Source organism: Vigna unguiculata, chromosome 4 (genome assembly GCF_004118075.2).
Source record: "Vigna unguiculata cultivar IT97K-499-35 chromosome 4, ASM411807v1, whole genome shotgun sequence".
Lineage (NCBI taxonomy): Eukaryota > Viridiplantae > Streptophyta > Magnoliopsida > Fabales > Fabaceae > Vigna > Vigna unguiculata.
The window spans coordinates 5,454,440-5,469,809 of record NC_040282.1 but is presented as its reverse complement, the minus strand read 5'-3'; the positions used below and the strand labels follow the sequence as shown (position 1 = coordinate 5,469,809).

Genomic DNA, 15,370 nt, shown 5'->3' with positions numbered 1-15,370 from the left:
GAGTTCCCTCCATCAAGCCATCTCTACCGTAAATTCCCTGGTGCGACTCCAGAGTTTCCCAGCAAAATTTGTGTAGGCCGTTTGGTGAGATGCTTGGCACCACCAAGCGCTAGCCCACTAAGTTCTACTAGATCTCCGGAATTCACGTTTTCGCTTGGCAGCCTTATTCTACCGTCAGGCGTCAAAGCACTGGAAGTATTTCTAGATCAAAAGCGTCCGCCTGGCCGGACTTAACTGCGTTTCTAGGCGCCAGTAGTTCTACATTCCTCAGCCACCTCTGATGTGTTATCCGCCTAGCACGCTACCTCGCGCCGCCAGGTGCCAACTCCTAATAGGGTTCTCCCCACTATTTCTTGTTTTTAGGGCACATTGAATTGGTCCCCATTTAGACTTAATTCCATCACACATGTCCTAGTGAATAGAATACACATGTATATGCATATATCCAACCAAGGCAACTTATCACAATCATCATTCATACATAAAATTCATAATTAAGTTAAACTCATACTTACACCCTTTAACACCAATACATATCAACATAATTCAATTTCAATACTTTATATATATATATATATATATATATATAATATAATGTTTATATATTAATTATATATACGAAATATTTATATACATTTATATTATATAATATGTAATATTTATATCACATGGATTGTCCCTACTGGCCCTACAACACATTAACATGTGATATGAGAATTATAAAGCTTGCACCAAAAGTACAAAGAATGAAAAAATACAAGGGTATGTCGTGGGTTCCCCAAAGTACCAATCTATCAATTTACTACTTAACATGGGTCTCATGGGTTCTAACAACCCCTAAAAATGTGAAAGAACTTCAAAGAAGCAAAAAGGGATACTAAAGCAATGTCTTATCATTAAAAGGAAAAGGAAGATCCCACTATTATATGGTTTGAGTATTTTATGGTTTGACATAGGTTTCCCTTCTCTCTACTCATTCTTAGTTTTCCAAGCCACCTCTTGTAAACCCACACAATACTACAATTGCATTTCATAATTTAAGAATGTATATATATATATATATATATATATATATATATATATATATATATATATATATATATATACTTAAATACCTCTTTGGTTCTCATTTTCGCATAGTTTGTTGCGGTTGGTCCTCATTTTTTTTAAATGTTTAAAATGGTCATCATTTTTACAATTTGGGCTTAATTTGGTCCTTTTATGTGACGCCGTTTAAATGAGTAACGGAGCATTATACAAGTGGTACTGTTTGCATTAGATCTACTATTTTTTTAATTATGTGGACTGTTTCTGTATAGTGAAGTGCACAAATGAGTTTTAATTACAAAATTGGGGATACATAGGTGAGGTAGGGTTTTGAAAAGGAGATGGTGGCCTGAAGAAAGTTTGAGAGTAGTCCTTCCTCCATCCACAATCCCTCTTGGTGCCTTCATTATCTAGGTATGTCACGCTCCCAATCTTCTTCCTCTGGTTGTAATCGTTGGAGGCAACGTTGTTGTAGTACTTCCTACGATCCAAAACCCCAAACAAGATGATGTAAACCCTAAACCCAAACACACAAAAAACACACAAAACGTTCGAAGTTCAAAACGAAACTACTAACCTCGTCGATGATAAAAACTTGCGAAGTTGAAAACGAAATCCCCAAAGTCTTCATACCAGGCTCAATGAATCCAATCTGCTGCAACCTCCTATTTGAATTTCTGCTCCCAAAATCCCTAATTACATGGTTTTCCCTAAATCCCTAATTATAAAATTCATTTGTTCACCCCATTGTTCACAAATAGTCCATGCAATTACAAAATGGTTGATGACATGATACAAACAGTGTCACCTGTACAGTGCTCTATTACTCATTTAAACGACGTCTCATAAACGGACCTAATTAAAAACAAATTGCAAAAATTAGGACCATTTTAAATATTTCAAATAAATAAGGATCAACCACAACAAACTATGCGAAAATGAGGACCATAAATGTATTTATGCCATATATATATATATATATATATATATATATATATATATATATATATATATATATATATATATATTCTACCCACAAAAACTAGACGTGATAATAAAAACAAGACAACCACAACCCCAAACCTCTGCTAAGGCAATTCACAAAAAGAAGAGAGAAAATCAAAGAGATGGAGGACGTGCATCCTACTGTGACAACAACCAAAATGTCAAAACATTGTACCTAAACGTAAATGGTGGAAAAGATTAATACCATACAATTGAGACAAGGCACTTGCATGAATTTTATGAATAACGAAGGCACTACACCAATTATTGTGAAGGAAAACAAGACTGCAACCTATATTTGTGAATGGATCAACTAAAACAACATTGTTATCCCCTATCCTCTAAAATAAGCCACCTCGTGATTCTTTACGATTAAACAAAGCACTCTTAGAAAATATGATACCCACGCGTGTGATATGCACATAAAAAATAAAGAGAGCAAACAAGAACGAAACATCAATTCCTACAAAGAGAAAATAGGATAAACGAGTTCAACTCCCCTATATTTCTTTGTTCAAAAAGATCTTAGACGCTTGATTCTTAATTAGAACGTCGAACTCTCCAAGTTCTTCCTAGCTTTGCTGAATTCCTCTCCAGTCACTTTTCTCTCACGTCTCTAATATTCAAAAAATGTTTTCCCCCAAAGTCCTCCAAGCTGTTATACTAAAAAATATTTGTAAAATAAAAGAACTTGTTTTGCCTTGGCCAAGGTTCAAACTCACCATCATATAATCACGACAACCTACACGTCCATACCATATTAAATAAGTTAATAAATACAAGATGACATACACAGGACTTTCTTAGACAACCAAAGTACTATCAACCATTTGACCTAGTACTATTCCACATCCTATCTCTCCTCATTAATTACTTTAAGGTCTCTCCCTCTCGCATTAATTAATTAAATATTATTTATTGATGTTGGATCTTACAAGAACGCTATGAGAGTAAAAATGGGTATGAGAACGAGAACATGACAAATATGTACATACTTATTCTCATCCCATACCCATATCTAATCAATAAAAATATTTATAATCAACATTAGGATAACTTTTATATAATACTTGTATGGACGAATTTATTTGTCATTCCTAAGAGTAACACTACATTTGAATATATAGTTTCACATTTTTTAAGACATTCAAATGCATTCAATTTGAATTGATATCATATATAATTTCGTTTTCCAATATTTTTTGTATAAGGTAATTTGAAGTTAAGAAATTTTAATTTTCTCATTCGGATAACATATTTTAATTTTCGCATTAGGATAAAATATTTTAATTACCATTAAATAAAAAAAATTAAATAACAAATAATTGTTAATTAAAAAAATATTAATATTAATAATTATCGGTTTATGTTAAATACTAAAGATTAAATCTATGTTTAATTACCTAAATATTGACAAAGTTCAAATAATTATCAAAGTTAAATCTTTTATATTAAGATTATAGTTTTTTTTATTATAGTAAAAACAAAATATGTTGATCTATTAAACCGATTATTTACTCTTTATCTTTTAAAATTCATAAGATTTTAATGGTTTTTCCTTAATAGCTTTTCAAGCGTTAGATCTTGAATCTGATTTTATTTTAATATGTCATTTTAATACACAACAAATAATGAAAAGTGCACATTTATTTGATAAACGATACAAGTACAATCTTATTTTATGCTTGATAAAATACTAATATTTTTAGGTGATAAAATGCACATAATTGAACTAACTTTGTATCAAAATAAAAAATACAAAAATATTATTCTATATCGTAGGACATCTTTACTTCTTTCCTCTAAAATAAAAAAACACAAAAATATTATTCTATGTTGTAGAGAATCTTTACCTCTTTCTTGTAAAGAAAAACTTATTAGACAAATGGCAAGTAATATAAAAAGAATAGAAAGAGCCAAAGTTGTTTTTTTTTTCTTTTCACTAAATCATTAAACAAAACATTTTCAACATTAAAAAAATGGTCTATTTTTAAGATGAATTAATAAATGCGTCTAACTATGGAAATGTTTTGTTAAAAAAATATTTAACAAAATATTTCTATAAAATAAGTAAATTAGTTAAAACTTAACTATTCATCTAACAGAATATTATCATTATTGATATATAAAACAATAATTATCTGAATATATCATACTTGCAAAAGTAATAAAAAAATTTAAAATCATAATTCAATTTTTTTTTGTATTTTTTTATTTTCACAAAATTATTCATAAATTATAAAATGTTAAAAGGAAAAAAAAACAAATAAATTGCTAAATTGAAGACCAAAAATAAAAATATTGACCAGATGTCATCGGAGTTAAATTGAATAACCATATGCTTGGATACAGAAATTAAATCATAAAAAAAAAGAATTTAATAAAAATTTATTAATATATATATATATATTTTTTTTTATATTTTTAGAAAAAACACATTATTTATATTATTATTTATTTGTTTATGGAGAGTTTAAGAAAAAAATGAAAGAGACAAAGAGTTGAATTGCGTGGCGTGGCGAAGGGAAGAGAGGGGGTAAGAGAAACGCAGCATCTCACCGTAATAATAGCAGCAGCGCGCACCAACGAAGAGTGCAAACAATGCTCTCTTGTATCTTCCTTCACAATCCACCACTCTAATCTTCCTTTTGCTTTGGTGAGCGTGCTTTTCCTCTTTCCAAATTCGTCTTTTCTCTTATTGCTTTCTCGGATCTTAATTCTCTCATGCCTTATCTCCCTTCCCTTCATTCCGATTTTCTCTTCTCGTTCGTTTGTTTCCTGGATTTGTCGTTTCCTTTTCAATCTGTTCGACTCAACTTCTAAAATGTTTTTCTTTACCAGATTTTTTGTTTTTGTTTTTGCTTCTTTATTGAGTTCGCGGTGTTTGTTGTTGTGCGTCGGTTTGAATACATTTTGCACGCCTGATTGGGGGGAATTTCTTGAATGGAGGGAATTAGGGTACGGTAGATTGCGACATTGATTTGATGGATTACATTGATTTGATGCTAGTGTGGAACACTTGAGAGAAACAGGTTATATTTGGTGGAAACCGGAAAGGATTTGATTAAGGTATGATATAGGAGGAGGTAGGTTTTTGAGGAGAGGGGTTCTTTTGTCTTGGGTTGAGGTTGACTTGAGGCCCTGAAGGGTTTAGATTGGTTTGACCTGAGAGGCACCCGTAGGTTGCATTATATGTTTAACAGAAGAGAGGTAGGTGCCAATGGGTTGCATTTCATGTCTAGCAGAAGAGAGGTGCCAGTAGCTTGTGTTGTGTGTGACGTAAAGAAGATTTTCAAAGGCCTGGCAATTCGGTAGATGTCTGGATATTTGGAATCTTTTTTAACAGCTACTAGTAGAGTGTGCCTTGTGTGAGCCGACAAGGCTTGCTGAAAGGTGCCACGGGTGTGGGCTGGGGCAGCGTCTCAATCAGCGGGAATGAGAAAACGCGATCCAATAGCTTGCATTTGCCGAAGGGGCCATAGGCATTGGCTGGGTAGTAGTACCTCAATTAGCATGAGGCGCCAAGTAAGATGTGCCTTATGGTGCATATGTTTCGATTTTTCCCTCTGTCAACTCTTCTATGGTAAGTGAAATTTTTTACACCAACTAAATGCCAGAAAAATTATATCGTTTTCTTAGTTGTACACCATATGCTTGCAATTAAGGAGCTGTTTTCCATGAAATCAATGGAGCCTCATTGATATTGTTTTAATCTACGTGCTTGTATTGCTTGCGGTTTAGAGTCCCAAACACTCGATGATGGTGACAGTAATTTATTTAGACTATTTGTCAGTTTTTCAGTGTAACATTCAATACTTTAGATTATTGGGCATGCTGTGTTATTTATGGCTATCAATTACTCTGTCCATTTCAAAATAATTGTTATTTTTCAGGTTTCCAAAAGCACTCATTACTTTTTTCAACTTATCCTTGTTCTTTTTGGTATTTACTTTTGGAATGAGAAAGCATTTATGAAATGGGATGGTAATGTAGTAAAAAGGAACTTATTTTTTTCTTTAAATTTTAAATAGTCACAACTTTCTTAATCCTCTGCAAAACTTTACAATGACAATTATTTGGAAACAGATATAATTGGCAGGTGCTAAAGGTGAGTGCCTTACTTGCACTATAAAGGTATGTATAAGGGTTTAATGATACATTTCGTTGAAAAGCAGGGTGCCTAACCAGTAAGCAGGGCTGACAACCATTTTGATGGCTTGCCTCAATGCTTCTAGCAGTGTGCCTTTTGATGGATTGGTTGATATTTGTGGGTTCTGTCCATTTTATATCTATAAAAGAAAAAAATTGTCGGGAAAAAATCAAGCTGATTTCATATTTACTAGAATTTGAGTTTAGGACCTAACTTAACCATACAAAAACCAGTTTGTAAGTTGAAGACATCCCATACCTTATATGGATTGCATTTGCCATATATCTTGTCCGCATGGGATTGGCACCTCAAAATACCCGACACTAGACAGCTGGAGTGTGGACAAGTGCTGGTCACCCAATAACAATTCCCCTTTGTGCCTGGAAATAAACATTTATGGAATAGATAATTAGGGTGGTCCTATAGTAGATCTAGGTTAGGCTATGTGATCATATTAAAGTTTTGGGTTTAGAGCTCAACTTAACTCTACAAAACAGCTCACTTGTTAGGTGAGGATTGCACAAAGTTTGTAAGGATGACATTAGCCATACCTCTGATCAATGTGGGATATCAATAATATTGGAAGATAGCAAGTTCAGATTATTGTCTCGGTCCAAAATTTAGCCTCTGTAATTGGCACTTTGCATACTTTTGGGTTTGGTTTCTTGCAATACAAGTGAAAATTATATGGATCTATCCCTCCCTTCATGGAAAAATGGGACCACTGCCATTCTTTTAATAAACAAAGAAGAATTTATTGAGAGAAAGAAAGATGCAATGGCAAGGATAAAAAATATCCAAGGGAAAAAAGAGAGCAGAGTAAAGTCTGAAAGGAAAAAAAAATGCCAAAACAACAAAGATCAAGGTCCATGAAGCAAAGCAGGCCAATCCCTCTGAAGATGTAATAAAGAGACACCAACAGTGACACTCTCATAAAATGACCAGTAGCAGACTTCCACATGGCAGGTTCAAAAACTACTCAATCCCAAATGGGCTTAAGAGAAGACTGCTCTGACTAGAGAAAATTTGAGCATTTGTTTCTGTTCACCAAAGAACTGCAAACTGGGTGCATTCACAAAGCTTTTTGGTGTCTTTGGTAGTATCAGAAACTCTCAAAGTAGTTCAAAAGAACTGCTCAATATCTGTGGGTGTTGTGACAAACCCAATGTTTACTTGTAACATCATACAAATTATTCAAAGATTCGAAGCTGCCGATATAAAAACCAAATCTAGAGTTGGAGTTAGCAATGACAGACTATGGTGGGTTATGGCAGATGGCATTACTGTTTATGGTAGAAGCATGGTGTACATGTGCATGTGTGTGTTTATCTATACAATTCAAAATTGCAATGTATAGGTATTGTCTAGCAGTCAAAGAGTAGTAGTAACATTGAGTTAGAGAGACAAGAGTGAGGTTACAAGCAGAGACAATTTAGAGAAACCAATTGAATAGTGGGGTGGAGGGAGTTGAAGAAGGGTTGTAATTGGAGATCACTATTGCTAGTAGTGGTTGTCAGAAAATCACATTAAAGATAGGGGAAGTTCATTGCTTGTGGCTTGGGCTCATTGTTTGAGAAAATACAATTAGTTTGGGTTTTAGGTGGGTGGTCATTTTTGTTAATGGCTGGGTCATTGGTTGGGAGTTTAAGGTCTTCTAAATTTGGGCTTGGGTCTAGCTTCTGCTTTTTTTAATCTAAGATTGGGTTGTGGCTGAGATGATCCGAGATCCATATATTTTCGCATCAAATTTTTTCTCTCATCACAACTTTCCCATCTTTGTCTTCGATTCTGTCATGACTGTTGCTTTTTGCGTTGGCTACTGCATGAAAATTGGATGCCATAGAACTGCCATGTGAAACCTGCCATGCCGGTGCCATTTAATGGCTGCCAGTGAGAAATCCACATTGGCTGCTTTTTAACATCACTGTCCATAGCTTATGGGGACTAAAGCAAATGAGAACCTTAATGAGTTAAAACAATGGGGCTAAAATTTTGAATCAGATTTTAGTCCGTACTTCCTACAGTTTCTATCAATTTGAGTTTTGATCCATAAGGAAGGGGTAGGGATCAATCCTTCATGGAAAATAAAGATATACCTTAATGAGTCAAACCTATCACGAATTCTAACTCGGAAACTGACATGTACTTGACAAATGTCATGCATAGAGTGTCTAACATTTCGTTTGGAGGAGACGTTGTTAGGAATCGAAGTGTGAGTCTAAGTCCCACATTGACCAGATATGAGAAAGTAGAGCACTATATAAGAATAAAGACCCATAAACCTATTGTCTTAAGGTTTTGGGTTGAGAGTGGTGTTAATGCCTTATGTGGTTGGGTTCAGGTCTCATTGTGTTGTATCTCCCCAATGAAACCCCCTCTGTAAAACCTGACAGGCGTGTCTATGCTTTACAGCTTGCTATAGTATTTTTATTCTTAGCTGCCACACACAACTGTGTGAGCCCTGTTGAAGTTTTACTAACTCACTGTAAAGTTGTGCTTGTTATGCCAATGGAATTTGTACAACTATTACAAAAACTCTTAGCATTGTTTTAGCATTTCACGCATGGTACCAGTATATTTGTTTCATTTGATGTGATGAAATTCTTCAATCTAATTTTCATTTGTGAATCTGGGATTGTATACTTTTATGTGACTGATTTCTCATTTTTTTTTCCTGAATTGTCTCTAGATTATAGAAATGGACAGATCAACTGGCCGTGGTGGTGGTGGTGGTGGAAGTGTGGACAAGTTTCTACCAAATTATAAGTTGGGAAAAACACTTGGCATTGGATCCTTTGGCAAGGTGAAAATTGCCGAGCATATACTGACTGGTCATAAAGTTGCTATAAAGATCCTTAACCGCCACAAGATAAGAAACATGGAAATGGAAGAAAAAGGTCTGAGTCATTTGCATACATTCAATATTTACTGTTTGTCTAACTGTGGGACCTGGTTTTAATTGTTTTCAGTCTTCCAATACTTTTCAGTCAACTTTATATGTATATGTACATGTACAGCTGTATTCCTATCATTAGTTTTAAAATTCTACATGTTTATACCACTATGTTTTGGGATATTGTTGAGAATTTTCCTTAATTGTTGTGATCCATAGCCTGTCTTAACTCCAGCCAATTAGAGTTGGTTGAAATCTTCGAAGATTGACTGAAATGTTTTTGTGTGGCCGGACATTGACTGTGTGGGGGGTGGTGGTTAAGAATTAAATATTCTATCTATATTTTCTTACCTTTAATTTGTTGCAGGGTTAATAGCTGAATCACCTTACTTATGGTTTTCACATTTTGCATGTTTGCTATTGGTATCTAGCAAATGGTTGAATATACTTACAAGTTGTAATGTTTTTCTTCTCAAATATGCTTACATGTTGTAATGTTTTTTACTTCAATTTGTTGCAGTTAGAAGGGAAATCAAAATTTTAAGATTGTTTATGCATCATCACATTATACGACTTTATGAGGTCATAGAAACCCCAACGGACATATATGTTGTTATGGAGTATGTGAAATCTGGAGAGCTCTTTGATTACATAGTGGAGAAGGGTAGGCTGCAAGAGGACGAAGCCCGCCATTTTTTTCAGCAGGTGTAATTTGTAATATTTTTGTGCTCTTCAGAAATTTGTGCTTGTTACTGATTATATAATCTAACTTGTGTTATGGAACATTGGAAGCAGATAATTTCTGGTGTGGAGTACTGTCACAGGAATATGGTGGTTCATAGAGACCTGAAGCCTGAGAATTTACTTTTGGAAAAATTTAATATCAAGATTGCTGATTTTGGCTTGAGCAATATCATGCGTGATGGTCACTTCCTTAAGACAAGTTGCGGAAGTCCTAACTATGCGGCTCCAGAGGTTTGTAAATAATTGGATTGTAGTTGAATAAGATATTAATATTATTACTTCACTATTTCTGAGAATTTACATTTACCTCCTTTTGTGATTAATCTATCAAAGAATAAACTGTTTTTCATAGGTTATCTCTGGGAAATTGTATGCTGGACCTGAAGTAGATGTCTGGAGCTGTGGTGTAATTTTATATGCTCTTCTCTGTGGCACTCTTCCTTTTGATGATGAAAACATTCCCAATCTTTTCAAAAAAATAAAGGTAATATTGCTCTCAATTTTCCTTTTTCTGTATATGTTCAAAAGATTGATAGACAAATTTCCTGCCACTGTCATGTCAAGTTATTTTCTGACATTGTTGCTGATGGAGATTTTGACAAATCTAGAGTGGTTTAATACCTTTTAGGTCAATGCATTATATCTTTTGCTGTCTTTGTTTAAAGGAAGGTTGATATTGTTCCTCCTATATTGCGAAAACTAGTGGTTATCCATAACACTTCTACTTATGAAATACTCCTCGGAAAATCAGTAAATTATCTTTATAATCCTTACTAAAGGCATAAGTAACCTGCGTAATTCTCGGTGACTCACTAAAAAGGGATTTAAATTATTTCATTTAGTTTGTCCAATCTTTTATGTTAAAATGGATGATGATTTTGGATTTATCCATAGCATATTTATACAGTAAATGATGTTATCTGTAAACAGATTTAGTTTATCTTCTGATGCACACCTTACTAATTACCATTTTTTGTAGGGTGGGATATACACTCTTCCCAGTCATCTATCACCTGGTGCTAGAGATTTGATACCGAGGATGCTCGTGGTAGATCCCATGAAGAGGATGACCATACTTGAGATACGTCAACACCCATGGTTCCAAGTTCGTCTGCCACGATATTTAGCAGTGCCACCACCAGATACACTGCAACAAGCCAAAAAGGTTTTGATTTTACTTGTTTATGGGTTTCTTCTTTATTAAGTTTGGTCTATGATAGACGAATACAATATGTGTATCTGAATAATGCGTGATATATATATATATATATATATATATATATATATATATATATATATGCATGTTGCAAAACATACTAAATTTTGTAAAAACATGATAAATATGTGATTGTTATAAAATAACATGTATTAAATTTTGTCAAGAACAAAAAAGTTATGAATTATTATCATCATAAAAGTATTAGTACTTTATAAATTAGACATAAATAGTTTTTTTGTTTACTTAATTTTACACGATTGTCACTTTCCAAAATATTGGTGGAAAAAGCTGTATGCTTTTGTCAATGTGTTTTGAACTATGCTGTTATTAGTTGTGTAAGTTACTTTAATCCAGTGGTGTTGGAGCTGAAGTAAAATGTTGCATTTGCTGAATCATATAAGCTGAGGCCAAAGAGTTCTGTGTTTCATTAGTTTGCTTGCATCATTATTTGTTAATTCTATGTTGTCTAAATACACTACCTTTTTATCAAAGTGCTTAGGTACAAGCATTGAGTATATTTGCAGGCCATCTGTCAGGACTCTCAAGAACAGAAGCCAGTGTATGAGTGTTATTGAATTGTAAAGAACTGAGCCAAAACTCTTTTAAGTTCACAACTAATCCCTCAGGTCCTTCAAGAAAACTATCTCTATTTCTGAAAAAGAAAAAAAAAACTTACAATTTCCTGACTTGCTTCACACATCTTTTCTATGTTCCTACCTCTCTCCTAATCAAATCATAATTCCCTTTCCTCGTGCCATTCCATTGCCTTCTGAAATGCAGTGTTTGGATCACATGTTTCTTTGGGCCGTGTCCAAATGCAATAATTGTCTAAGCCAACTATTTGGTCATCTGATTTAGGCCCATAACTTAGTATCCTATCACGATATACCTTTTTATGGTTTTTGTTTCATTTTGCGTTTCTGTAGCATACTAAATGCTTCAGTGGATTTTGTATGTATTTTTTTTTCCCATAGTTCAACATCAAACACATAAGTATTACAGATTGTTTGTTACTTGATTTGTTATTTTCAATCAAAGAAAGGAAAATCAATGAATTTCATGGTTTTGTAGATTGACGAGGAGATTCTTCAAAAAGTGGTTGAAATGGGATTTGACAGGAATCAATTGGTTGAATCTCTTGCAAACAGAATACAAAATAAGGTTTGTGATCTTCATTTTCACCTTAAGTGTGTACCTGCCAGATTGTTTCTTATCTCTGTCTATGAATTTCAGGGTACTGTAACATACTATTTGTTATTGGACAACCGGTTCCGGGTGTCTACTGGTTATCTTGGAGCTGAATTTCAAGAGACAATGGTGGGTTTGTGATATAACCATTGTTTTCTATTCTTGATATTACATTTGTTTCTTTTAAAACGGGATAGGCTTATTAGTTTTTCTTTTGTAATTTGACTGCATAGGATTCTGGTTTCAATCGGATCCATTCTAGTGAAGTTGCTTCTCCAGTTGTTGGACACCACAGCACAGGGTATATGGATTACCAGGGAGTAGGAATGCGGCAACAGTTCCCTGCTGAGAGAAAATGGGCCCTAGGGCTTCAGGTCAATATTTTACTTATTAGCTGTTTCATACTGAACCGGATTTCAAGTTTATTTTTTCATGTTTAGTGTATCTAATATATACTACTATCACCATGATAGTTCTTAGCCTTATAATGAATTAATTATGTCAATTGTCCTGAACTGGTTCCATCTATCTTGTGAGTGAGGCACATATTTGTTGATCGAAGGTGTTATGTGTGCAACTTGTTTGCAAATTGTCATTTTTAATGAGTTCTAGGAACAGACTGTCTAATACATTCTGTATTATAAGTTTACATTTATTGGAAATTACAAAATCGTGAGATATATTATATAAAATTTGAGACTCAAATTTTTGTCACTTTCAATCAATTTTCAACAATAGAATGTGGTACTAAATTGATTGAAGGTGTTAAGTGTGCAATTTGTCTCAAATTGTGATTTTTAATGAGTTCTAGCAGCTGAATCCTTCTAATACATAGTTAAAGTTATTGGAAATTACAAAATCGTGAGTCATTATATAAAATTTGAGACTCAAATTTGTCACTTCCAATCAATTTCAGTCAATAATAGAATGTGGTACTAAATTGCTAGCATTCTCCATTATTAATAGTTGCTATAAGAAATATTGAAGTTCTGATTGTTTGGTGGTGACTTGTGATTGAGGCCTTTGTTGGTTATGTTTGTTAACATGTGACAGTCTCGAGCACAACCACGTGAAATAATGACTGAGGTCCTTAAAGCTCTGCAAGAATTAAATGTTTGTTGGAAGAAGATTGGACACTATAACATGAAGTGCAGATGGGTTGCTAGCATTCCCGGTCATCATGAAGGAATGATTAACAATTCTGTGCATAGCAATCATTACTTTGGAAATGATTCCAGCATTATTGAAGATGACGCTGTTTCTAAGTCAAATGTGGTCAAGTTTGAAGTGCAGGTAATTTATCTTGACAACCATAATATCCATTGTACTTGGATTTAAATGTGGATGTTTATTGACAAGGTTAGTGGTATTTTTTTCGTTTTTTAAGAGCCTTTGTATTTCCCTTCCTCCGACCTCTTTAGTTTTTAATATTAGAAAATTAGACTTCTTCTTTGGGTGTACAGTACAATAATCCTTTCATTGCAATGACTAGTATGCTAGTAGTCCATAATTTGGCAAATGAGATTTTCTTGTATACTTATTCTTCTGTCGTTATTGGATAGAACTATTGTCACTTTTTTTTTTTTTTTATTTGAACATTCTCAAAGTCTGATAATTTCTTTGGCAGCTTTACAAAGCTCGTGAGGAGAAGTATCTACTTGATCTTCAAAGGGTCCAGGGCCCACAGTTTCTTTTCTTGGATCTCTGTGCTGCTTTCCTTTCACAGCTTCGTGTTCTCTAGCATAAAGCTCATAAGTAGTCACAAAGGAGACCTTGTGCTGCATGTGAATAACCTTACATTGTACATACCAGTGCCCTTCAGTATGGGTATATCTATCTGTCGGTACTTTTAGCCTACCCCCAGTTTTTATGGGTTATCATTATCATGATCGAGGCAACCTACATATGGCATTTGCTTCCGAAATCATGGTGTCTGACTAGGTCCGTCTTTTTACCAGTTATTTTAATTTTCTCTATCCCCTCAAATCCCTCAGATTTTAATCAAAGCATTCTCCTCCAACAGAGACATCTGTTTTTGGTATTGAACTTATTGTTGTAATTGACTGCTTATGTCTGTTGTCGGAAGCCGAGGGGTTGTTTGCCTAGGCTGCATCCAACATGAGCTTGCAGATCAGCATTTTCTCCCCGCTTCCCTACTCAATTAATGCTCCTTTTATGGATGCATTTTATTTGGCAAATCATGGCTTATGTATTTTAGAATCTGTGTAAACCATATTTTTGTCGGCCATTCTTAATTAGTTTTTATGATTAATCAGGCTGCTTGAGGCTTGTGTTATGTATTTGCTATGTTGATTAGATTATCCTTTTCCTTGCCCCTTTCTCTTTTCTACCTTCATGTTGAGTAGCATTTCCATGGTAGTGAGACATGTTGGAAATGAATTAGGATAAATGTTAACAAGTAATTTGGCCTATCTTTTATTTTTTTATTCATTAACTAACTTGTGCTTAAAACATTTGTCAATAGAGTCATGAACTTAGGATTTTACAATATTGGTCCACATGTGTTCACATGGTGAGTGATGACATGTCTTATATGGTTTTCCATGGATTTGTCCTGTAATGTGTCGTTTGAAGCATAGGGGTGTATGTTGCTTTTGTAGACAAATTTCATTGAAAATTCTTGGGTTGATTTAGTAATGCTTTACTGATTAGTTTTTAATTTTTTTTTTATGGTGGTTCTTTAGTTTTATTGACTTGCTTTTCAGCCTCAATATGAATCCACCATTCCAAGATGAGTGCGCTTAGACCCAAACGAAGCCAATGGATACAAATTGTTGAACATCTTACAAGAGTGAGATTAATATTTGTAGCTATAGAGATTTTTAAGGTTAAACTATAGAAATGTTTTCAAAGGCCAATGATTCAAATGGTAGTTTTGGTGTTTGGAAACCTTTTCAAATGCTTAAATGTTTTATTTGTGGTAATTTCTCGTGCATTTTGACCCAGTTTTAACTACCTCAGGTCAGTGTTTTGATAAAGAATTTTAACATTTTATGGAATGTAAAATGAATAAGAATTTAATTTAATTAATTTTCTTTCATTCTTAAAATGGTTCGTTTGCATTAATTGACTTAAATTTCCCGTGTTTCTAATTTGTTATTTG

General features: G+C 33.9%; 1 protein-coding gene across 2 annotated transcripts; it reads left to right on the top strand.

Annotated features, from left to right (window-relative positions):
* Positions 1-4,541: 4,541 nt before the first annotated feature.
* Positions 4,542-14,562, top strand: LOC114182100 (SNF1-related protein kinase catalytic subunit alpha KIN10-like). 2 transcript variants are annotated; one of them, XM_028068856.1, is made up of 11 exons: positions 4,542-4,708; positions 8,892-9,099; positions 9,616-9,800; positions 9,891-10,070; positions 10,192-10,323; positions 10,819-11,004; positions 12,130-12,219; positions 12,292-12,375; positions 12,480-12,620; positions 13,300-13,539; positions 13,874-14,562. In XM_028068856.1, the coding sequence occupies exons 2-11, from the start codon at positions 8,901-8,903 to the stop codon at positions 13,985-13,987; spliced, it is 1,551 nt and encodes a 516-aa protein (XP_027924657.1). In that variant the 5' UTR covers positions 4,542-4,708; positions 8,892-8,900; the 3' UTR covers positions 13,988-14,562. The 2 variants fall into 2 exon arrangements, with proteins under 2 accessions (XP_027924657.1, XP_027924658.1); XM_028068857.1 differs by lacking the exon at positions 4,542-4,708 and adding an exon at positions 6,167-6,186.
* Positions 14,563-15,370: the final 808 nt, after the last annotated feature.